Source organism: Molothrus ater, chromosome 1, assembly GCF_012460135.2.
Source record: "Molothrus ater isolate BHLD 08-10-18 breed brown headed cowbird chromosome 1, BPBGC_Mater_1.1, whole genome shotgun sequence".
NCBI lineage: Eukaryota > Metazoa > Chordata > Aves > Passeriformes > Icteridae > Molothrus > Molothrus ater.
This window is the reverse complement of record NC_050478.2, coordinates 148,834,737-148,860,164: the sequence shown is the minus strand read 5'-3', so window position 1 is coordinate 148,860,164 and position 25,428 is coordinate 148,834,737. Positions and strand designations below refer to the sequence as shown.

Here is a 25,428-nt window from a genome sequence, read left to right as displayed (position 1 = left end):
GAATTTTAAAGTTGTATTTTATAGTAGTGAATGAAACACAGATTGTTGTTCTAAATCTGTGAAGTAATTACAATTAAACACAAGGTATATGTTAATTTGCATTACTTTACATTATTATTTCCAGCCAATCATATATATGTGATCACCTCACAAGAGATTTGATTCTTGATTCTCTCTTTGCCTGTAAATTATTCTATGCTGGGGCATCATGTCTAGTTTGGTACCAAATGCAGGACTTGTATTTAGGGTGGAATTATGTGCACCTGAAACATGAGGTTATACACTACAAGTGAGATTACACAATGAAAGAATCAGGCAAAATTTTAAACCAAAAATTGCCTCATGCATTTTTTCCCCCTCTTGAATGTGAGAACAAGAGCATCATCATCATTTCAAGTTTTCCTGAAATTTAAAATCATTGAGTGTACAGGCATTCTTCATGCACATAAGCATTCTGCATAAGTGGCAGTAACATGGTCTGGCATAGTGTCCCTACTGTCTACTTTTATATAAGAAAGGAGAATGAAACATAATATTGAATAAAGTCTCCAACTGCCTTCTGTCAGCTTCATTTTGGAAGCAGCTTGCAAACTGCTCTGTGGATGATAGTATTTAAATAGGTAGTTAGCCATGAGGAAGAGTTTTTGGGTTCCTGTTATATTGTTTTTTCCCAAGGATAATCAAATAAGGACTATCTCTATATTCTATTCTTCCAAGCTAAGCAGCAGTGTTTTATTTACTTAATGAAAGCTGAAATCTACTTATGTTGACCAGATTGCTGCTTTTCTTTTAATACCATGCCTGCTCTTAACCTCGTTTTATTTGGAGAGTATCCCTTAATTAATTTCACTTTATAGATTCAGAGGAGGACATGGAAGGACCTGAGGTGCATCACTGGTGGATGGGACGTGCCTGGGACCTGCCCACTCTCCTCCCAGCAGCAAAGGCAGGAGTTTGCAGCACAGCCAGTGATGCTCCTTACTCAGTTTTTCACCTATGATTTTTTATTTCCAGTTGCCATTTCTGTGAAGCTGTCAGCTGTGAAGCTGCTTGGTTTTAAGTGGCACTGCTTTGGGAAAGGGGGATTTGGACGCCACTGGCTCGGGAGCAGTCCTGATGTCATTTGCAGGAAGTTGTTTTCCTGCCTGCAGATCCTTTCTGCTGAGTGTTTTGTTGTCAGGGAAGGGTAAGATTTCCAGTAAAGTTGCAGCTCTTTTTCTGAGAAGAGGTGAAATGAGCTGTCCAGTGCCTTTAGCAGCTCTGCACTGTGACTTTAATGGGAGTTTAGGTGACTGTCATTGAGATGTTGGCTGTGCCATCAGGAGGTTTGTCACTTGTTTCCCTGTGAGCCATCCTGACAGATGACGTGAGATGAGACCGTGCAGACACATCATCAGCATTGCTAATGAGCTGACCTTCTCCTCTTCATCCTTTTCATTTGTATTTGAATAATTTGCATCCCTGTATCGATGCTCCCTTGTCTGAGGAGCTGTCACAGTGGCTTGGGCTGCTTTCGTGACAAAACCCAGTAGTTTCAAAACATGGTTGTTTCATTATTCATGAAAACTGTTGTTGCTTTATTCCTCCTCCTGCTCAGACAAGTTTGGCCAGAGAGAAACAAAACCTGTTTTGCCTTTGCAGGATTGGATATTTAATTCTTTTTTTTTTTTTGCATAAGGCAGTGTTTTTATACAAATATCTCATCATTTATTGAAAACTCATCTAGTAGAAAATTTATATAGCTCCCCATGAGGCAAAGAAGTTAAAATGGAATTCTAGTCCCTTTTCCTGGAACAAGTTTATTTCTGAACTTTTGAGTTTTAAGATCTTCTCTGTTTTCCCTGATATGTCATTACTGTGAAGGGCAAGGAACAGGTGCCCTTGCACAATGTGAGCTGTCATTATCCTGGCTGTTTGCAACAAATTGAATGCCTGTTTCAGACTGAATTGTCTATTTTTACCTTTTTCTTTATAGATCCATAGATTCTTGTATATCACAACAAGCAAGGACAAATTTGGGGAGAGGTGCAGAGAACTTTTGACAGGAAACAAGTCACAAAGTGACTGCAGAAGACAGCAGAGAATTATTTCTTTGGCTAAAATTTCAGTCTCATTATTCTGATGCTCAGCCCAGTGACAAAGTTGGTGATGTTAAAAAGCTGCCTTTCACTGCCCTCCCCTTCCTCAGGGTGAGGTCCAGGTGATCTTTAGAGATCACTTAGAAGTTGAAAATGATCCTTTTTTCAGCTGGTGGTTGTAATTCATTGTCCAGCTTATCCATTTTCTCATTCCATCAGCTGGCTCTGGGAATTGTTTGTCCACTTGTTAACACCTCCCTAGTGAAATGCATCTCTTGAGATGGGAGAAATCTTTGTATTTAAAAAGAAAGTGAAGAAGCTGGGTTTGAGTAGGGGTACGTTTTTCAGGATGAATGACTGATTTAGGTTATGGTATTTATATTTTGTTTTGATTCTTGTGCAAAGCCTTCCCATGTACTACATGTTCCATAGGCTGAGGAAAAAATACTGAAGCAACATTAAAGATAAAAAAATGCAGAGACAAAACTTAATATTTTTAGCACAAGAGGAAGCAGAATATACATGATAAAAGGCAGATACCTTTAAGAAAAAGAGCAAGGATTTAATTCTATTGTGCTTTGCCTTGAGAGGAATTATAGTCTTGAAACATTTTATTTTATCTCTCTTTATTGCTTTCATATATCCTACCTAGAGCTGTGTTCATAGTACTGTTTTGTGGGATATTTTTCTCTCTGTAGTCTGTTTTACTCAGACTCTTCACTTTCTAGCTGGCAAGTGTGTCACTGGGGGTGTTTTTGTAGCTACTCATGTGACATGAGGTGCTACTGTGCTAAATACAGTATAAACATTATAAATAAAAACATAGTTAGAAGATTTGAAAACTTAGTAGAGTCTCTGAGTACTGAGAGCCCCGTTTACTAAAGTTTTCCATAACTTAGAGCTTAATAAAAGTTACTTCAAGCAGAAATACACAATGGAGAGTTAAGAGCAGTCTAGGCTGTATTCCTAAAGCTGATGTGGATTTATTGGAGGCTGTTGGGGTACAAAGTGCTTACATGCATATTTAATTTCCAGACAAAAATTACAATACTGACCATAATGCCAGCAATGATCCTTCAACAGAGGAATGCAATCTGAATTATGCAGTTGCATATTAAATATTGTTAGGCAGGTACATATTTCTCAAATATCAATCACTTAGAAAAGTGCAACACTAATTAGATGGGAGCTGTTTTCCTGGTCCCTTCAGAGATGGATTCTAAATACTTCTGACTGTTCAGAAGCAAAGGCAATTTGTTAAAATATGGCTATAGGAAATCAACTATATTTCTGTGAGAATATCAGCATTATTGTGTATATCATAGAAATCAAGTACTGGGTTTGCATCTGCTCATGTACCACAGAGGGGTGGAGTGATCTCGGAAACAAAGACTGAAATTTAAAACATTCCAGTTGTGTTCTTCATGTGCATTGCCTGTGCAAAATCCAGGAAACCTATCCTGCCATTGCAGAATCAAATCATACTTCAATGCCAGTAAGAATTGATGTTGTTAGTCATAGTTTCAGGCCTGGTAATTTTTTTCAGAATCCACTCTTCAGATTGTATCTGGGTGTTTTTCATTATGGTCTTTATTTCTGGCTTGAATTTGGCAGTTACTGTGATCCACTTTTATAACTCATCTTTAGCTTTTGAATATGCCCAGCACTTGATGGATTCTGCATGCAAATGAAGAACTTCTAATGATCTCTTACTGCATTAAAAATAGCCAAAACAAAACCCCCCTTAGAGAGGAGCAGATTAATTCCTCCGCCTTTGGGATGTGAGGATCAGCAAAGATGCAGGCTGCAGACGTGGGAGCTTATAGAAACCTTTGCCTGAATGCTATATTTGAACTTTTTTGGTCATAAAATCATAGAATGCTTTGGGTTGGAAGGGACCTTAAAGGACATTTAGTTCCACCCCCCTTCCATGGGCATGGACACCTTCCACTAGAATGCTGAGGGGGAAACTTCAGAAGCTTCTCCTGAGATATCAGTTTTTGCTCAGTGTTGATAAAGCTTATTTGAATTCACCTTCTCACTGCAAACTTCACAAGCTCTAGATAATTCCTTGTAATTGCCATCTATTTTCACCCAGTTTCTTTTGGGGTCAAGATTCTTTTGAATTAATGAGAATTATAGAAAATATTTTCTGGTCTGGAGAGATTTCAAAGCTCTTTCTTGTTGACATTTGTTACTGGTGTTTTCCTTTTGGCAACATTCATGGAATATATTTCCCTCTTTATATGGAGAAATAGATAAAAGGATAATAGTAATCCTGTGTTTTGTGAAATGCCCTTCCCAGCTTCTCAGTTTGCAGTTGCATTTCATCCTGAATGGTTTTCAAAGCTGTTGCTTGGTCTCCTTAAGTGCAAAGTCATCTCAAGAGCAATATATTTTAATTCTTCCCTAATTATTTTTCTATTTCAGACAATTCAGGAAATTAAAGCTGTTTTGGCAGCATAGTATATTAGATCTTCCATAACCACATTTCATGTGATGTGAGCTGGTCTAAATTCTCTTTTATATTAGATTAGTGATTCTAATTTAACATATCAGTACTTAGTATGCATTATAGTGTACTATATTTAATTTGATTACCTTTTCTGCCTTACCGTACATTTAATAAAGCAATTATTTAACCATTTGCTACCAATGAATTTTACTGTGATATTGAAATTAATATGGTCTGTAATTCATGAAGATGCACAAAGCAGGAGAGAAGTGTCCAAGGGCCACATTAAGGCCCTGCTTCTGTTATATTTTGTTTTTCCTTCCTGAATTTTGCAAGGAAAAGTGAGGAAGTCGCCTTTGAAACCAATGGACTCTCCAATGTGTTACAGCTCACTTCAGGAGACACTTTCATATATAATATTCTGCTTCCCTTTTCTATGGGTTGGTATTAATAAACAACTTTAAATAGAATATTCTTCAGCTTTTGGCCAGTCTTGTTGCTGTTTTCAGCAAGTCTTGAGCACCTACCAAGAGTGGGGCAGGTGAACCTCTGCAGAACCACAGTGAGGTCATCTGCTTGCAACTGCAAAATGAATGTCTCGTGCACCTCTCACAAAGTCATCAAGATGTTGATTGATGATTTGTAAAACATTTTTACCATCAACAGGCTTAGACTTCTGTTTTCAGTAGCATAAACCATATGGTTTCTATATCATTGAGTACAGACTAGCTGCCACTGAAACCAATATACTGACATTGTATTGCCTGTGTTCACAGTGGTCTGCAGTTTCTGCAGAAATAATATCAGCAAGAATGATGATGTTGGCTTTTTTCTTTCTTTTCCTTTGCTACAGCATGGCTATCCAAGTGGACAAGTTCAATTTTGAGAGCTTCCCAGAATCCCCAGCTGATGGGGCACAGTTGGCGAATGCAAAGCAGCTGGAAGAAGAAAGGCAACAAGCAAGAGGCCTGGAGATTAACAGCAAGCTGGATATTTGCTGGAAAATTATATCCTTTCATAAATACTTGCTTTAAAAGTACATAAATAGATGCCCTCTGATACATTTTATTTTATAATTCAACTCACTTCGTGGCAGTGTTACTGAAAAGAAAAGTAATTAGAACTGTGAAGCTTATCATAATTATAGACTGTTTGAGGTTAATTGTGCTGTATATTATTTAGGCAATGCTTGGGTCATCCTATAATGGCTTTTTCTGAGTCACTGGGCATGTCATAAATCCTGTGTGTTTTTCCCAGCTTTTAGGGAACTGAGGAAGTGTAGTTAGGATTGCTGAGTAGTAGATTCATGGGGTCAAATTTTTCTGTTCTCTCCCACACCGAGTAACTGAATCATGAAGAAATTAATGAAGCTAGATTTAGAGAGTTTGCATATATTTAATTAAATTTGGGTAAATTAGAACATATTAGAATAATTTATTTCCAAGTCCTCTCTATAGATTTAGTAGTGTATCTAATCTTAGGTAGCTTTTTAAGGCTTAGACAGGACTTGTGTGATGACTTAGTCATTCTAAGCATAAAATCCCCACAATAATTCTAAATGCAGTAAAATATTGCCTTATGATTATTAATAAGAAATAGCATTCAGTTTAGAGTTAAAAAAAACCAATGGTGTTGCTATAAATTTCGTGATTTCTATAAAAGAATCTTGTGCTTGGCTTGTCAAAAATACACTTTCTCATGATTTTCTTCAGGAAACATTCTGTACAGTAAACAGTCCCCCAAGCCATGTGATGGTACTCAGCACTTCCCTGGAGATTTATATTTTTCACTCAGATCATCCTTGAATTCACATGATAGGGGGTGGCAGAAGATGGGAGAAGAATGGCAATCAAATCGTGCTTGATCTGTTTGTAATTTTAATTATACTTTAATCCAGTGATCTGAAATGATGTTTCATTACTAATTATTGTGAGGAAGAGCTTTGTACTGTGAGGGTGGCTGAGCACTGGCACAGGTTGCCCAGAGAGGCTCTGGAGTCTCCTTCCCTGGAGATATTGAAGATCTTTGCTCTGGGGACCTGCTTGAACAGGGGGTGGACAAGATGACCTCCAGTGGTCCCTTCCACCCTTAACCATCGTGTGATGATTAAATCAGATCAGGATTTGTCAAAGGCAAGGCTTGAGACATAAATGAGATTCCTAATGCCTGGTTCGGTCCAGACTCCCCAAGCAACATTTCAGAGAGCTCCTTTTATGCAAAAAATGTCAATATTTAACCAGAACTCACTTAGAAAATGTCTGTGATATGGGAAGATATAAATATTCTGTGATAGCACAGATGAATTCTTACACTGGAATTGAGTGCACAGTTGTAATCATTTTGTCAAGGTGTAAAAATTCATCCTCACTCATTCCAGTTGCTGGGCAACACTGTTTACATCCATTCTGTGTTCTGGATTTAACCCCAGTTTTGATCTCAGTTTTGGTCAGTACCTTAGACACCAGTAGAACAGTGTGTGAGTTCTGTGTGTTAAATTCAGTGCAAGCATTAATTTCTGTATTTTTAATACTTGTCATGATTTTTCTCTCTGTTCCAGGAACTAAAACTCACCTAATTAATGAAAGGCAACAAGTTTCACAGGTGCTTGAAAATCCTTGAAGAAATGTGTACATTCTTTTCCAGGTGTCATGCCCCAACTAGAGTTAGTCTTTCCCATAGCATTGTAGAACCATGAATGTTGGAAAAGTTACCAAAATAGCTCCAAAATCATCAAGTCCAAACTTGAACCAAATACCACCAATTAAACCACAGCACTGAGTGCCACCACACTGAGTCCTTTCTTGAACACCTCCAGGGATGGTGACCCCACCACCTCCTTGGGCAGTTCCTTCCAACCTTGACAACCCTTTCCATAAAGAAATTCTTCCTTATGTCCTACCTGAACCTCTCTGGCTTCATCCTTTTATTTCTTGCAGCAATATTTAGATATAAACCAGTCGCTAAAAAATATTATAGTCTCCATTCTGCTAATTGCAAGAAATTTGATTTCTGAGATATTTTTTTCCCATCAGAGTAATTGGACACAGGTCAGGAGAGTTTATGCTGATGGACAGACAGGCAGAGAAATGGATGGATGGTTCAGCTGCTTTAGCTTTGTCTTCCTTCAGGACTCAGCCTCAGTGCAGCCAAGAGAGGAAAAGTATTTGCAAAATGACAAAGGGGTAGAATTACTGAGATTTCCTCCTAGAGGAGGCATTTTTGCAGGTCTCTTGAATAGTAATTCCAAGTGATCCCTTTGTTATCCATCATCTCTGAACTACTTAGAGCTCCCCAGATAACTTTTCTGATCAGATAACAACTGCTCAGATAAATCAGAGCTCCCCAGATAACTTTTCTGTCCTGACTGTGTGCATGGCATGGGAAGGGATGGTCTGAGGTGAGTTAATGTCACAGAATCTGCCCTGAGGTGTGACCCAAGGCCCCTGCCACATGCTCATACCAGCACTTGCAAAAGCATCTGGAGGAGAAAATAGAGTGTGCACAGGGAATTATTAGGAAAAGAGGGATGAGACAACTGACAATTTGACCAAGGACAGAGTTGTCCAACAGACTGAGGTGCTGTGTGTTTGTTACAGACCACCCAAACAAGAAGCAAACCTGGATGAACTTTAAGGACTGGAAGAAGTCTTCCAGTTGCAGATGAGCTTATTTCTGAAATACTTTCAGAGCAGTTTTTGTGTACAGGTGGTGGATGGTTTGATTTGGTAGGTGCTGTGCAAGATCTGCTCCCAGAACAAATGATCCAGCTGCACTGTTTGAAGTTTGGCTGCAGCTGTCCTGAGATGATGGAGCTCAATATCCAGAGGGAAGTGAGGAAGGCACATGGCAGGATAATGACTCTAGACTTGAGCAGAGGAGAACTTGGGGAAGGCAGGACTGGGAGGGATGCTGGGTCTTTTCCCAGTGAAGCTTCTGGGCCTCCAGGAGCAGCCTCCTCAAAGCCTGGGAGCTACAGCAGTCAACAAAGTTCATCTGACCCTTGGAGCAAGGTGTGTCATGAGGAGACTGCTAAATTCCAGTTAGGTACTAGGAAAATTCCTTTTCACAATGAGGCTACTCAGATACTGGAACCGGTTGTCCAAAAGTGCTGTAAATTGCTGTCTTTGAAGATGTTAAAAAATTCCGGACAATGCCTCGAACAGCCTGGTGCAATTTCAGTATTTTCCATGCTTTGAGCACAGGGCTGGACAGTGACTGGAATTGCCTTTCAATATAAATTATTCTGTGCAGCTTTTGTGCAGCTGGGCAGAGGGCTGGGTCAGAGAATGACTTCTGAAAACGAAGCTCTTTCCTTCATCCATCTTCTGCTATCCCCAGGTTTGATTGCAGCCAGAGAAATTTTCTAATGTACTGTGAAGGAATTGCTATTTCAGTGAAATGAGACTATAACATTTTGGGGTCATTTTCTTGAAAATATTCTAAACCTGGCCCTAACAGCCTTTAAAAAATGAGATAGACTTCCAGTGCCACCTTAAATATCATGTTCCATATTTAACTTTTTTAATAGTTAGACTTTTTTTTCCTTACTTCAGCCTTAATATCTGTGATGTATAGGAAGTCTGTCCTATTTGCAATGTTCCCTTACATTTTTTGAATTGTATTTTGTGCCCCTTCCTCAGTTTGTTTCCCATATTTAAACCTAATTGCCAAAATTTCTTTCAAAGCACATTTTCTTTCAGTCATATTGCTGATTTTGTCCTGCACTGCAGGTCTATTTTTCTCAATATGTGGGATCCAAAGCTGGAGGCAATACTGCAGGTGAGATTTCTCACAGAATAAAATTGGACCTTTCAGGTTTCAGAGGTGATGTTTTCTCTGAGAACTTTCCTTTAATTCTATTGTCTGATTTTTTTTTTCATGTGGTCCAGCATAACTGACTGAATTATTATTCCCAGCTTTCATTTATAGATTTGTTGATTTCTTCTAGGATGACACTTGGGACTTTTCATCATTTCATCTCAATGATCTTCATAAATTCCACTAATTTATTAAGTTTATGAACACTGCCATCTTTTCCAAATACATTAAAATTATGAATGTTTTTGTATTTCATCATGGAAGCAGCCAATCAGGATTTTGAAATTATTATCTATCAGACAGAATCTTGAGTCATCTCATTTGCTTCACAGCAAATTACTGATAACTCTTATTGAAATTCACTTTTCTGTATCTATTCCACTTTTGATGACTTTATCTTGTTCATAAATATGAATCATCAGCTATGAGAGTATTACATCTTGTGGAACTTCTGTGCATCAGTAAAGGTTTCTTTAAATTTCTATGCTGCTTTTTATTGTTTGCAAAAATAACTATTATTTAAGACCCTAAATAACTGCTTATAATTAGTTCTAATATTAAAATTCCACAATAATAATCAAGGAGAAAGCTTAAAATATGAATAAGGCAACTGCTGTAAGTAAAATATGCAATTCACGCAGATTTATTTTTAATTAGTATAATTCTTATTTATGAACATTTGCTATTTTTTATGATTATGTGCATTCTCCCACCTGCATTTATTTGCAAAGGACATATGTATTGGAAATAATTTCTTTTAGGATGCAAGATGAGGAGTGCTGTAGGGAAAAAAAACATGAATAATTTGCAGATAGGAGCCATTTTTTAAAACCAATTGTCTTTTTAAGCAGTAGGTTTTAGGTAACAGACTGTGTTCCAATTGTGAGTACCCAGCTACACATGAGGCAATCCAGAGAGTGTAAAAGACCAAAGTTTTCCCTGGGGAAATAACTGGTTCATTTGACTGTCATTTAGCTTTTGGTATGAAACAGTTTATATCATATTCAATCTGTTGCCACAGAAACGTGAAATAAGGGTGTCAACTGTGAAAAATTAGGTTTTTAGGTTTGTTTTGATTTGTTTTGTTTTTTTTTTTTTTTTTAAACAGCATCTGGTGGTTGTGTGTTTGTTAGCTCTGAGGCCCCCACTGGGGCTGATTTGATTGTGCGGATGAAAATATCTTGAGCTGTTAAATGTGAACTGTTGTGCTGGAAGCTGGAAGTCAACTTTTTTAATCCTGGCAGATTCTTGTGTTGTTAATAACAAAGATTTAACTTTAGGAAGGGAGGCCTGGGTCAGCAATGTGGCTCCAAAAGAAGAGCAGGTTTGTGATGGCAGTGAGACCTCAGCAAAATGTGTGGAGATTTGGTTAAGTAGATAAATTCTGCAAGGTCAGACTTCACCTTGGCAGCCTGTACTCGTGTTTATCTGGGCAGTCTTTTTCAATGAATTTTAAATCCTGGATCTTACACTTGTGCCTTTTATCGTCTTTGACTTTGAGCTAAGAATAAAAGGGTATCTTGGCAACCCCTGTTCAACTCCTTTGCTTTCATTGACTTCTAAAGGCTTTGTCTTAGGCAAACTCTGGAGTTAAGCTTTTCTCTCTTTTATATTTTCTTATTGCATATTTTGGTCGCTTTTCATCTCCAAGATAATGAGTTTGTTGCAATTTTCAGTTTTGTATTTGTCCTATAGTGAACAATTTAATGTAATTGCCTGACAGCATAGTCAGGAGACAGAGATCAGTGAGATGGAATTCCATGATCCAGATCCCTCTGTAGGTCTGTGTGAACAAATAAATAAATCCTTTATGTGTTTATTCCTTTCTGTTTTAACAAGTCCACTTTTTTGGTTGCATCTCAGCCTCACCTTTCCCTCCTTTGCCACCAGGCTCCTCTCTGCTGCTTCATTCAATGATCTCATTAGACAAATTCAGTTTATTTCATGAGTCAAATAATCTGTGCATGGCCTAACCATTTAAATGCTGCATCTTTCTTTAACATAGAATTATGAAAGTTGAAATTTCTCATCAGTTCTACAATCCATAGCCATGTATCTAAGATAAGCTAATACATCAATTTGTTTGAAAAATAAAACAAATAAGACCCTGAACCTCCAGATTAATCTACAAGAACACTCACTGAGCTATTTCTTGTCTATAGAATTCATTTTGCCACTAGATGACAATAAGCAGTGTGCTAAAAATGAGCTTGGTGCTTGTGACAGAATAAGGAAATTTATTTATCTGAAAATTTGGGCTGTGAAGGCTTAAACTACTTTTGGGTTAGGACATAATTTTTTTCTCTGATAATCAGTTTTCTGGTGTGTTTTTTTTTCTGTTGTTGTTTGTTGGTTTTGTTGTTTTATTTTTGTTGTTGTTGTTGCCCCCCCCCCCCTTTTTTTTTTTTTGTTTTGTTTGGGGTTTTTTTTTTGGAGTTTTTAAAAGCATTTTTTAGCTTTTGCAAAGAGCCATTCAGTTTGATTTCTAAGTGTTTTTTTGAAATGTGTGACCAGAAAACCACCAATAGTATTGGAGAATGGTTCAGGCTGGAAGGGACCAAAGTGGAGTCACCTGGTGCCACCTCCCTGCTCCAGCAGGGCCATCCCAGAGCACAGGCACAGGATTGTGTCCAGACAGTGCTGGAATATCTCCAGTGAGGGAGACTCCACTCTGGACAATCTTGTCACTGCACAGGAAAGAAATTATTCCTGATGTCCAAGTGGACATTCCTGGCATCAGTTCCTGCCCGTTCCTCTTGTCCCATTGCTGGGAGCACCGAGCAGAGCCTGGTCCCTGCTCTGAGCCCTCCCTGCAGACACTGACAGGGATGAGGTCCCCTCTCAGTTTTCTCTTTTAAAGGCTGAACATCCCCAGCTCCCTCATCCTTTCCCTGCCAGAGAGATGCTCCAGCCCTTTCATTTTGTTGTCCTGCCCTGGCCCTGCTCCAGGAGCTCCACATCTCTCCTGTCCTGAGGAGCCCTGGCTGGACACAGCACCCCAGATGTGCCTCACTGCCTCCTGTGGTTTTATGTTCCAGGAGGAATATTCTACCTCTGAATACATGGATCTGCTTTGGTAGCATTTGGCAATGATAAAGAAGGGAAAATCACCTGTTTTATTATAATTTTATAGTGTTAGTTGAGACATTAAGCTTTGCATGAAGCACTAAACAGTGAAAATTTGTGATATTCCAGGCACCACTGTGAGTCTGTTGTAAGTAAATTACATTAAAGTTAGTTTAATGTTACAGTTAATGGCAGCCACTCTGTTCTAAAGCATCTTTTAAATGCTGCCTTTTTATTAGTGTTTTCTCTCACTTACAGTCCTTAGATTAAAGATGTGATAACAGAATTATTTATCTGCTGTATCTGTGAAGTAATTCAAATTATTCTCTACCCTCTAGTGTGTTTTATGGAAATTATTGAGTTGTGCTGGTGTTCTGAGTCTCATTTTTTAGCAGCAGCACTATTCTAAGGTGATATTCTGCTGCCTTCAGTTTTCCAAATAGATGCTTTTCTTTAATGGTGTTTACAGCTTTCAGACTCTTTGGAGTTTGTGAATTCTTTATTTGTGGTCTCTTTAGGAGAAAAAAATAAGGTGCTATTTATGACATTTTTCTGGGCATGATGAGAATATTTTTAAAAAATAATGGCAAGAATCCTGTACTTGGTATTGATTTTCCACTTCTATCATCTCTGAGCTCTTGAGTCTCAATCACTGTTAGGTTTGTGCTTGTTCTGAGCTTTCAAGACTTTTCTTTAAATCTCCTGGAGACCCTGCAAGATTATGTCCTGTGGTAGAAATTAGTTGTCTGCAGTGCTTGTTAATTTTCTTTTAACTGCCACAGGTGAATCTATACTTCAGCAGTCAGATGCTGTGTGTCCATCTCCAGAGTTTACAGAAATGGGACTGATCACATTTAGAAGCTGTTCATAAAAGCTCAGATATTTTATTTTTTATGTATTTTTTGAGGACCAGGGTTCCAGTACTTTTGGAGTAGTTGGCTGAAATCTTGATGAACTTCACCAGGAGCTTATTCTTTAACTATGGTGGGACACATGCCTGGATACAAGATGGTGCTCACATCTGCATGTGCTTCCAAGCCCTGTGAATCCAGTGCCTTTCTGCAGTCAGGGAATTAGAAAAAAGAAATCCAGCACTCTTCCTGTTACAAATAAATGTTATCTTGATTGACTCATCAAACAGAATTATTATAAATTTGTTTAACTAGATAATACTGGTTTTGCATGACATTGTATATTGTCTATGCTTTTATTTTAGCACTTGTGTAACCTGTTTTGAAGCCCTTTTAAAAGGGATTCTTCTGTCCACAACAGTTTCTTTCAGTGCTCTGCTGTCCTTAGAGTAAGAAAAATTTTCTAATTTGTTCTCTTTTCAGTCTGGGCCTGTTTCTGAGCTCATGCAGGGTAGAAAGGAAGCTTGGAGGTTCTGTGCCTGTGGTTCTGGTCTGATGTTTGCCCTCAGTAATGACACTGCCACTGTCCAATATCCCATGGAACTGGCACCGAGTCTGCAGTCAGGGCTGTCCTGGCAGACATTTGTTCTGTTTTCTGTTGCCCTGTTAAATTTTGTTCTGTTTTCTATTGCCCTATCAAATTTAAACCTCTTTGTTTTCAGATTATTCTTGATTTATCATTCTGAATTCTCATCCTGCACCACATACTTAAAGGTTTTGCATTTTTGCAGCTCCCAGACTTTTTTACCCTTGTGTTTTATTATGGTTCAAGTATATTTTACCTTTGCTTTAACCATCCTCAGTGGAATTAAATTTTAATTTTCAGAAGATATCAACTGCTGTGCTTTTACTGTCGGTCAATTGATGGGTTAATAAACCATATTAATGAATCTGTAGATGGAAGTTTTGATTTGCAATAATAAAAGTTGTGCATGTCACATACCCTATTCCTCTCTGAAACAAAATTTTCCTTAATTCCAATTTACCCTTCCTTGAAGCGTGAAGGGGAGGCCAGTGTGGAAGGGGTTCTGAATCAGCTGGTCCTGGAGCATCTGCAGTTGGCTCCTCTCCAGTGGGGTGAGTGCTGTCAAAATGGATTGGTGATCTTTTATACAGAATCTACTGGCTTGTAATTTTCAGCAGCATGGGAAGAATGATAATGTTTTCACTTACTGACAGTCTGTGATAGCAAAGAATTTGATAGGAACTTTATTTTCCTTTAGGTGTTTTACTTAGCTGAAGATAAATGTAGAATTGATATCTGTTTTAGTTTAAGTACCACTGTTGGTTGATAGTAAATAGGAAACCTGACTGTGCACTTTTTCCTGTAATTCTCAGTTCTGGTTGTCTTGTATGAGAGTTGGCTGCTATTTAAATTTCCCCTTTTTCTTACAGTGTGTGTTTTTAAAGTAATTTCTCTGATTTTTTTCATATGAATGGTAATGTTCTTGTGATATATTTCTTATTAAGGTCCAGACAATTGCATTACTAACTTTTGAGATACAGAAAATATTTTTACTCTGGGTAGCACAGAAGAATTACTTGCCCTAATTTTCCATTTAGAATGATGTTCCCACAATGAAAAACTGAATTAATTTAATTTTGAAGAGTCATAATAATGCAACTTCTGTCTAAGGTTCTCAACAAAGCTTGTTCAGAGGCTTTGGAACATGGGATGTTTCATCCCCAACACTTCCATGTGAGTTGCAAGTTTCAGGTAAAGTCCCCAGATCATCAGCAAATTGTTGCCAAAGCTTTTGCTTTTAAAGCAAATTTAACTCTCTGCTTCATATTTTAATTCTTTGATGACCTAGTGAGGAGCAACTTTAAGGAGCAATGATCCATCACTATTGCCTGTGTTAATTATTAAAATTGAAATGACCCCAAACTCCATTATTTGTGTACTCTTTTAATTCTTTGGTCTTTTTCAAGTGTGCTGACCACCCTCAACTCATATGTTAAAACCTGTGAGCACTTTGTGTATAGATAAGAAGATTAAAAATGGTTTAAAGTATTTTGTTGTAAGTATGTCCAACTTTAGCCATAATCAGCAACTTCTGAAATCAAGCTTACCTGGTCTCAGTTCTTCAGAGGATTCAAAGATTTGGCAACATTTTTAGTATGATTGATGGGATTTGGCCATGATTGCCCTGGACCAGTAAAACCAGTGGTTTGTGTCAGTGGTTTGTGTGTTCTGAGCTCAGTGGTCACTTTTGGCTCTGCAGAGTGGCTTTGACCATCAGCAGGTTTCTAACCTGGGCTCTGTGGTGAAAAACCTTCCTTTGGCGCTTCTGCATAAGGCATCACCGTAAGGATGGAAAACGTGTGTTTCTTCTTTCCCTGCACCCTTGGTTTGCTCCTTTTAATTCTCTTTATGCCAAATTCCACTGTTTTCTTAGGAAAAGAGGCTTTTTGAGTCCTAGAATTGTGCCTGGCATTCCTGCCTCAATAGTGATCTTTGATGCACTGGTTGAAAAACATGGACATAGCACTGATTTACAGCAAAATCTCCTGTGGAGTTGGTTACTTCTCATGCTGCTGATTAATTCACTTAAAGAGTCCCAGTTACTTGAGTTTTCAGCCAGAACTCTGTGATATTCTCTGCTTCATAGCTGCAAAATCTTTTGAAGCACAGCCTGTTGACTGATGGTGGTGTACATTTTAATTTTCTACACTGAGCAAAGCAGGGAAAGGGAGATCCTATGGGATATTGAATGCTTGGTTTGCTACCACTTTTATATTATATCTCCTAGTGGAAATTTCAGTTTTGCAGAAGTCTACTTAGCTTTCTTTGTTTAATTTTTCCCAGTCCTAAACTGCTAATGAATATTATCAATTTTTATAACACACAGAGTATGTCCATGTGGAAGCTGTAGCTTACTGCAGAGATTATTGAAAAGGACATTTTGGTTAAATGGCTGATTTTACTTGGAAACAAGAGCAAAAATTGAAAATTGATGACAATAGAGACAGCTTCTTTTAGTTCACCATATTTTTGAATATTCAACAGTTAAATCTTTGGTAGTGTTGTAGCCAGGTCACCCTACCTGCAGCTCCTGCAGTCCCTCCAGACTGTACCATGGCAATACAGGAGGATTTTTTCTTTAATAATGTGTGGGATGCAGGAGGAATTAAGAGATTGCTATTATTGATTGGTGGGTGGGAGTAATGAGGAGCTGCTGAAATGTTTGGACAGCCAGGGGATGTGTGTGCCATGTACAGGCACTTAGACAATGTCACACACTGTCTTTTGGACTTAAATTCTCTTTCAGGGCCAGAATACATTTCCTATTCAATTCTTACAGGCATGGAAACATGTTAAGAGTTTAAAATACTGTAATATTGTAGCATCAGCTGGATTTTTTTTTTCTTTTAATCATTACACTGTTTGTATTTACAGCCTGGCTTTGCTTTGAGTTTTGTTTTTCGGTATGTTAACAATAACTTGTGTTTTAATATGAACTCTTTACTACTGGCCATCATTGTAACACAGCCTTTGCATAAACTGGCTAAAAATCTGGCTTAGTTTCATGCAATAAAATTGATTCTATGATTATTCAAGGAGTTTGCTACACTGCTGGTCACATTGAAGGGTTTACTTTATTATAAGTGCTCACAGTGAAACATGAATGAATATTTAACATGGTTTTGATTAAAAAAATGACTGGCTCTTATTCAAATTTGTAGAAGCTGTACTCCAACACTCCTTTTAAAATTGGCATATTTAATTCATATAAGAGTTAATATTACATCTCTAGAATTATGAAAGCATATTGAAATAATTTTTCATGTAAATTTGACAATCCTGTCCTTTTTTCATTAAATAGAAGGCAAAGAGTAGAATCAAAAGTTGGTGACATTGAAATTTTGGTCTGAGGGTAAGAAGTTACCTTTGAAATTTGTCATAGAGAGAGGAAAAAAGTGGTCTGTAGTGAAGACTTTGTTTTATAATTTAATGACTGGGGGAAGGGAAAAGTATTTAAAACATGAGGAATCATAAAAAAAGAAAATACTTCAAAGGCTGGAGTGAGAGTTCTTAATGTGTTTTTAGAATTGATTTTAAGATTTAGGACATCTCAGTAAAATGAAGTTGTCTGTGAGGCAGGTGAGTAAATCACATGTAATTGAAAAGCATCATCTTGTTCAACACCAGCAGCTTCAATGTTCTCTAAAATTTATGACATATTTTCTTTTTACAGCTGGGCACCAAACCAAATGTAGGCATAGATGTGGTTTTGAGGTGAATACATTAATTCCATCAAATCAAGGAAACAGAGCCTGCAGAGTGTAATGAGGAGAACCAAACCTCCTCAAAGGCCTGTGCCATGCTGGGGTTGGAAATGATCTGATGGAGTCATCTGCGGCTGCTGCCTGGGCAGGGCTTTTTCAATCTTTATTTGATTTATGCCACTGACTGCAAGCAAGAAAAATCCCAGGACAGAACACTTCTCAGTTTTGATGGTGCTCTGCTGATTTCCATAGCAAAATTATCTTAGGTACAAATGTGTGCACCAGATTTTATTGAACTTGAAGGAGAGTTTGAACTTGAAATGAGTTTGAAATCGGCTCCTGATTGACCCTGGAGCAGGCTGGGCTTGGGATATTCCTGCATTCAGTGAAAAGTTCCTCTGAAACAAGAGGCTCCTGACACTTTGAATGCTGTAAACAATTTTCACAACAGAAGCTTATTTTGAGTTCTCCTACATAAAGTGAAATAAGCTTAACTTCCTTCACTGCCTGCAAGCACCAGGTAGAGAAATCTTTTTCTGATGACCCTCATGTGTATAAGAGGGAAGATTTATTGGAGAAAATTGGTTTAGGAATTTGGAACTGTAGACACTGAAAAGTGCTAGAGGTTTTAATATATCAAGCAAATGCTTTTCTTTCTCCATAGCAACTAACTGAATAACTGAAAATCAATGATCATACATGAACTCTAATATTACTACAGTAGTGTTCCAAGAAACATGTATTTGTCAAGCTTCACCATGGAAAAAGTCCAGAAATAGATTTTGCTTCCATTCACTCTTTTATTTCATTCATTAATTTCATTTATTCTTCCCTTCTTCATTAAAAAATGTGAATTGAAGTACAGTTTTAATGTTTAAGTGTACTTGGATGCCTTTGCACAATGCAGTGCATTTATTTCCTAGTATGTGATTACAGGAGAACTGAAATCACTGCTGCTGGATGCTGCTCAGGTCATAAACAAGAAAAGGGATGGGCAGTAGACAAAGCCTTGATTATTTACTTATTGGCAGAAAATGCTGCACTCCTTGTTATGGGCCTACAATAAATTCTGTGCCTACTGCAGCATGTAAGAGTATTGTACTTCGAGAAAGCTAAAAAACTCAGAAATGAAGGTGGTGTTAAATTGTTCCTTAGAGGTAGCTGGAATCAATAGAAGATGTTGATTTAAAAGTCTTTTGAAATGTTTTATGAACATATGGTTCATGACAGCTTGTTTGGAAGTTCAGTCTGGTTAAGTTTCACAAAGCATCTTATGGAAGCATTACTTTTAAAATAAATTATCTTAATAATGGACTGTATGTTTTAGAGAGCACCAAATCATAATCAGTTTTCACAGCTTTATGTTTTGCAGATATTAACATTAATTACTGAAGCTGCACACCAATTTTATTTTGTAGTTTCCAGCCTGACCCTAGACAATAATTAAATCTTTCTTTCCATAATTCATGTGATTAAGAGATTTCAGCAGCGTGAGATAACTGCATCCCAAATACACAGGAAAATATTTTGTAGTGTCTACCAGAGAGTAAATAATGCACCTCTAAGCTGTGTTTTGGATCTCCCTGGACAATCTTGTCCCTATGGGCTTAGTTAAAATGATCCAGATCTCTGCACACATGACCATTATTCAGAGTTAGGTTTTAGCCAGGGTAGTCCTAGAATGTTGCTGTATGGTAGAGAAATGTATTGTATTTGAATATTTGTATTTGAATATCTGTATAGAGGCTTTGCTCTAGAGGTCTCAGTTGTCCTTGATGGGCTGCAGCTGCGATGTCTTTATTTAGGCTGCAACTGTAACCAATGAAGATAACTAGGATAAAAGGGGGCGGGTTAGCCAGTCAGGGAGAGCCTTGGAGGAGCCCTGACCTGAGAGAGAACAGATACAGAAGAAAGAGTCTGCGAAGATCTGCAGCCATGAGAATGCACCAAAGAGGTATGGACTTTAGAAATCTGATAACAGCAATATGAAACTCTAGAGAAATAATACAACAACGATTAGTGACCCCGATGTGATAGTTAACAGAAGATAAGACAGCCGAGAGCTGTGGCAGCCAAGAGCTGTGATGATAGTTAGCAGAAGGTAAGACAGCCGAGTGCTATGGTGGCCAAGAGCTGCAACAGAACATAGCCTTTAGGTCAAAGAGCTGTGAAAGAGTATGGCCTTTGAGCAAGGAGCTATGTTGTTGTACACGGCCTGTCATGAGTACATAGCCTGTCATGTCGTCATGAGACTACAACAGGCATGTATTGTACATGGCCTGTGAGTCATGAGAGAATATGTGTGTTGTACTTGAACATCTGTACAACTGTTAACTTAAGTAAAAGAAAAGGGGGAAATATAGTAGAGGAAATGTATTGTATTTGAATATCTGTATAGAGGCTTTGCCCCAGAGGTCCTGGTTGCCCTTGATGGGCTGCAGCTGTGATGTCCTTAATTGGGCTGCAGCTGTGACCAATGAAGATAACTGGGATAAAAGGGGGTGGGTTTAGCCAGTCAGGGAGAGCTTTGGAGGAGCCCTGACCTGAGAGAGAACAGCATGTGGAAGGCGTCAGTGAAGAGCTGCAGCCATGAGAATACACCAAAGAGGTATGGACTTTAGAAATCTGATAACAGCAATATGAGACTCTAGAGAAATAATAGAACAACAACATTGCTGCTCCATATTTGAAATTCCAAGGCTGTCGTGGACATGTTTTCAAAGACTGAACTTAATGGGGAACTGTAAGGAAGTAGTTTTGCTTTCTGTTTTAATAAACAAACCCCTCCTAGGCCCTAGACAGGATCATTTATATTATATAGATATAGGTTTGGAAATGCAAAGAAATCAGCAAGGTATATAAAGGCCTGCCCTTGAGAAAAATGGTGAATGTTACTGTTTTTGTTCACCAAACTAAAATATTCTACAATTATTTCCTATTTTAGCACTACAGTAGTCTGGCCATTGTCATCATTGGAAAGATGAACCCAAGAGCATTAGCCAGGAAATCTCATGAGTAAGCTGTCTGTAAGGTAGAAAATCACAGTCTGATTCACAGGACGACCAAAACTGAGAAACAATCTGGTGATAAATGGATTTTGCAAGGTAACCGACCTTTCTCATCCATTTAGAAAAATCTTCAGGTTTTTCATTTTTATTTTTAAGATCCAAGAGAGGTGGGAACACTTCCATATCTTAGCAGCTTGTGTGCAGGCTGTTTTGGAGGATATTTTGGCAATGTCAAGCAAGCAACATGCTTTAGTTCCTGGGAAGTGTTGAGGGACTGGGGTAGTACTCAGAAAAAATGGACTAACTTGATGAAACTGGGGCATCTGGCACAGGAATAATGGTCTCTTATGTCAAAACACACTGTTGTGTGATGTGTTTTGAAGCAGCTGTTGTTTCTGATTCCTACCCAAGCCTTGGTTACTCAAAACTGAAAAGAAAAACTCACACAGAAAAGGTTTCAGATATAACCAGATCAGTAGGGATTTCAAAGGAAAGATGCTAAGAATAAATAGAGCACCCTGAAGTGAAAATAAATCAACAAAACCTCTTATGGAAGAGGCCTGAGAGAGGTTGTGTGAGTGCCAGTGGTTGCTTCATAGCAGATTTCTGAAGGAACTGGCAGCTGGAGCTTCAGGTCCAGAACTTCTAACGAAGCAATGAGAAGACTGGGAGGAAAAATGGGGTAATAAATACTGGAGAAGTCTAATTACTGGTCCAGGATCATCCACAGATATGCTGGGCAACCTGTTCCACTGTCTCACCACCCTCATTGTAAAGAATTGTTTCCTTAAGTCGAATCTAAACCTTCATCTTCAGTGTAAAACTCTTTCCCTTCATCCTGTCACTGCAGGTCTTGGTCAGAAGTCTCCCCCTGTATTTCTACAGTATTTCAGTAATCTCAAAAACCAAATGCCATTAATGAAATGGACGAAATGTAGTCCAGAAAAGGTGTTTATCTGTTCTGAGACAAGTAACACAGAAATCTGCTACAAGTTCAGCTGTCTGAAGTGGTTGGAAATTATTTAATTAGGTGTTACTCTGAGCTGCCAGAGTAATTCAGCTGTGAGGAAAGGTCTATGTGACATTTGTCCAAACCTCTAATGAAACTCTAATGAAACTTCTTACCAGAAGAGCTGAAGTCAAACCAGAACAAGAAAATGTAGTTTCAGAGGTGATCTAGGAATGAAGACAATTAGCAGCTTTATAGTATAAAGATATTACACTGAATAAAATTTCATCAATTCTGCAAAGTTGAGAAAATCTGGCGAGTGAGTTTGGTGTTCACTATTTAGAAGATCTACAGTCTGCTTCCTTTGAGTTGCAGCATCTCTGAGATGCAGTTTTTTTAATTAGCAAAATCAAAAGTTGACTGTTCTCTAGGAATCCATCAGAAGACCAGGAGAGCAGAAAAATTGCTGAAGTAGGGCTACTTTTGGCATGGGAGCATAGATGGTTTTCAGCACAATGTTAAGGGCTTTAGAATAACCTTCCAGTAGAGATACTGGTGGAGAGGAAAGTACCAAAAAAATGGGTTTTAATCAGATACAAAAAAGAGAAAAAGAAACAGGACATTGTAGAAGAAGGAAAACTAACTCATTCAAGCTTGATCAGGCCTAATATTTTTTTTTCTGTTGAGTGACTATGTTCAATATTTCATTTAGAAAACCATTATATTTTAACGGAAAAAAAAGAGCAGCCATGCCTTATTTATTTCTTTATAGGAGTATTCCTTATGACATTTCAGTTAAGCCATAATAGGTGATTGAGAAACACCATAATGATGATGAATTGTCATGCAGTTATGCAAGGTACTTCATTTTCTAGGTATTGTTAGAAGTAAATTGAATAATAGATTAAATGAACATCCAAATTAAAAAATGAAAAGCTCCTGTAGTAATTATGACAATGGGTTACATGTTGAAAAAGAACTGTGTGAAGATAATTGTAAGGAAGAAGATTGAAAAGACAAAAAAGCTGTCTTGTAAGGTAGTTGGTGAAAAAATATCAGTGAATCTGTGGGGAAATAGATTTCTATTACTTTAATGAACATAGAAAATACCATTTGAATAAAAATTTAGAAAAAAAAATGTGTTTCAGCTTGTGGACATCTTAGAAAATGGAAATTAGATCAGAAGATGTATGTATTAACAAGAAAAGGAAGAAAAATGTTTTGATCAGGTAAGATTTTAATTGCCCAACAATTAAATGAATTGTACAGTTAAGAGTGTAGAGAATGAGAAATGGAAAATATGCTAATTGTAGTGGAGAACTACAATTCACTAACCATTCACTAACCCAGCTCTGAACAGCCTGGGTAGGTTGGGTTTTACGTGAGGTTGATTTGGGACAATAAACAGGAGGGGAGGCCTCAGTCCAGAGGCTGACACTGAGCTTTCCTTCTCTGGCTGCTGACACTTCTCAGCTTTGGTTTTATTTCACTTAAAAAACCAATGCACATGCTTGGGCCTGAGAGCCAAGAATGCTGTCAATGAAAGCAGCTGCCTCACTGGCCACGCTGTGCCTGGGATCAGCCCCTTTTCACCAAGAGAATTTGTTATTTGACTGGACTGTGACATCTTCTCAGTAGAAGTGCTCATGTACTCTGCTGTAGTTTGAAGTTTGTACTTAATCAAGAAAAATTGAACATTTCCCTCTTGTTTTGTTCTACTAAAAGCAAATTTTTCCAAATATTTCCACAAGTTCTTCCCCCACCTCATGTATTTTGACTCGCTGGTTAAGGCCAGCGTGACCTTCCATCAGCAGAAGTTCTCCAGATGTTTTGAGGCGAGGGAAGTCAGCTTCATTTCCATTGTTCATTCTGGAGTAGTCCTTTACTTCATCAAGGAAGCAGAAGTGAATTACCAACTGCAAAGACCATAAATCCAGTTGAATAAGCCTTGTAATTCTGAAATTAATGGCTTCCAACTGTCAAAACCTCAGCAGTACAAACAGAGATCAGAGCAGACAGATTTGTATGAAGAAACATATGCTTTGACTGAAGTGCTCTCTTTCATGTCCTCTCATTTTCTCCTTTTCAGTCTCTCTCAAGTTTGACATCTAGCTGTCTATTTTTTAGCATATGAGTTTTTTCCTCCATTTTGTGATTTTTCTTAGTCTATTGCATCTCCCTGTCGTCCCTTTAGTAAAACAATATCAGAACTCGGTATTACTTTTGTTTTTTATTTTCTGTCCCAGACCTTTGAATTAAGAAACTTAATGAATTTAATTTAAATAATAAAACTTAATTTCATTTATTTTATTTCAATCATTAATTGATTTGGTTTTACAAAAGGAGCCAGTGAAACAGAAAATATTTTCTGAGCTTTAATTGTGTGTATTTTTTCATAATGTATACTCAACAGGGAACTTGGACTTTTTATATAATGTCTGTTTCCTTACTAAGCATAAATTCAGGGTCACTTTAGTAATATTTCTCATTACCTGTGGACACATTAGAAAAAGTTACAGAAGGAGAAGAGACATTTTTTCCGTCTCAGAATATAAAAAGGAAGCTGAGTAAATGCATTCTGTAGGATGGCTTTGTTCAAAAGGACTTTTGTCAAATGATACTCGAGTTGGTTTTTATTACTCATTTCATTTTGCATAGTGTCATAAGAAGTTGTGGCTCAGTAATATCAGACACATACAGAGCTGTTACAGAATTTCTTTATCAAGGCCAGACACATGAGATGAAATAAGGAAGAGTCAATTAAAAATGTTAGTAGGATATGGAAAGGGTAAAATATCTCGACAGTATTTGGCATTATGCAGAGAAGTAATTGGTTGCCTCATGTGAAAACTTCAGGAAAGAAAAAAAAAGGCAGCAGGAGCAATCCTCAATAATTAAAAGAAGTGTCAGAGGATAATTACATTTCTGTGCTTTGATAAAGAGTCAACTGTCAGTTTTCTGAGTGAAAGATGGGGTTGACTTGTTCAAGTCAAAGGAAAAACCCAGGTATTAAAAGCGTTGGAGACCATAAATCAGAAACCTGAGAGCAGAATCAGGTGCCACCAGCCTCAGATGGTTCTGGTGGGAAGCCTTCCATCAGTGCTCCCAGCTGTGAGAGTGTTTAGTAAATTTGTTTTAGCAGGACATGAAGCCAGAGCTGCTTTGAGGCTGCTCACAAGCTGCAGATTTCAGCTGGGGCTTTCACCTGCTGGGGTGTAATCAGCAGCCCAGACCTGGCAGAGTTTTTTGGCTGGGGCTTGGCCTTACTCAGAGCTCAGGCTGAATAAAACACAACTTTGCACCTCTGCATTGGGCCACTTGGAACCTTTCTCTGAAGTGAGACATATTTATAGCTCCTTCTTTGTAATTGGGCCCAGTAATTGAGGCCCACGTGTAAATCCCCCAAAGAGGAGCTGACCCCACAGGTTTGGGTGTCCACATTGTCCTGCCCACTGAGCTCCTTCGTGGTGCTCGACTCCCTACAAACTGCATCACCTCTCTTTTCCCATCCATGCTTCACTTCCAGGAAGAAAATATCCAGGTTTATCTCACTAACCAAATAGCCAAAAAGCAGTTGTGGAGCACAGAAAGTAAAAGCCAGTGAGAAGTGTGATCTCTGATCTGAGGCTGGGATGGAAATAAGGTCAGTGAGCAGCTGTCAGTTGGAGTGAACAACCTGAACTTTTGCCTGTTAGAGTCAAAATGACCTCTTCTGTTTTCCAAGCAACTATAATTTTGTATGTATTTTTGCTGGATCAACGAGTGAGTTTCTGAACATCTGTTCCTAATGAAGGTATTAATCAGCAATGTGCTCACCATTCACTAATTATGAACTGTTTTTGTCAAACATTTTGGCTGTGTTTGAAGGAGATGATTTCTGCTCGTGGGTACTTAGTAGATTGTGCTTTGTCTG

The 25,428-nt window shown here is 38.0% G+C and overlaps 1 protein-coding gene across 3 annotated transcripts in view; it reads left to right on the top strand.

Annotated features, from left to right (window-relative positions):
- The window catches only part of TRAPPC9 (trafficking protein particle complex subunit 9), a 450,115-nt gene that overhangs the window by 200,267 nt on the left and 224,420 nt on the right, over positions 1 to 25,428 (top strand). For all 3 annotated transcript variants that reach the window (XM_036406474.1, XM_054515230.1, XM_036406472.2), the window contains 2 exons: positions 5,387 to 5,540; positions 14,315 to 14,405. In XM_036406474.1, coding sequence (XP_036262367.1) covers positions 5,387 to 5,540; positions 14,315 to 14,405 — 245 coding nt within the window. The remainder of the gene's footprint in view (positions 1 to 5,386; positions 5,541 to 14,314; positions 14,406 to 25,428) is intronic.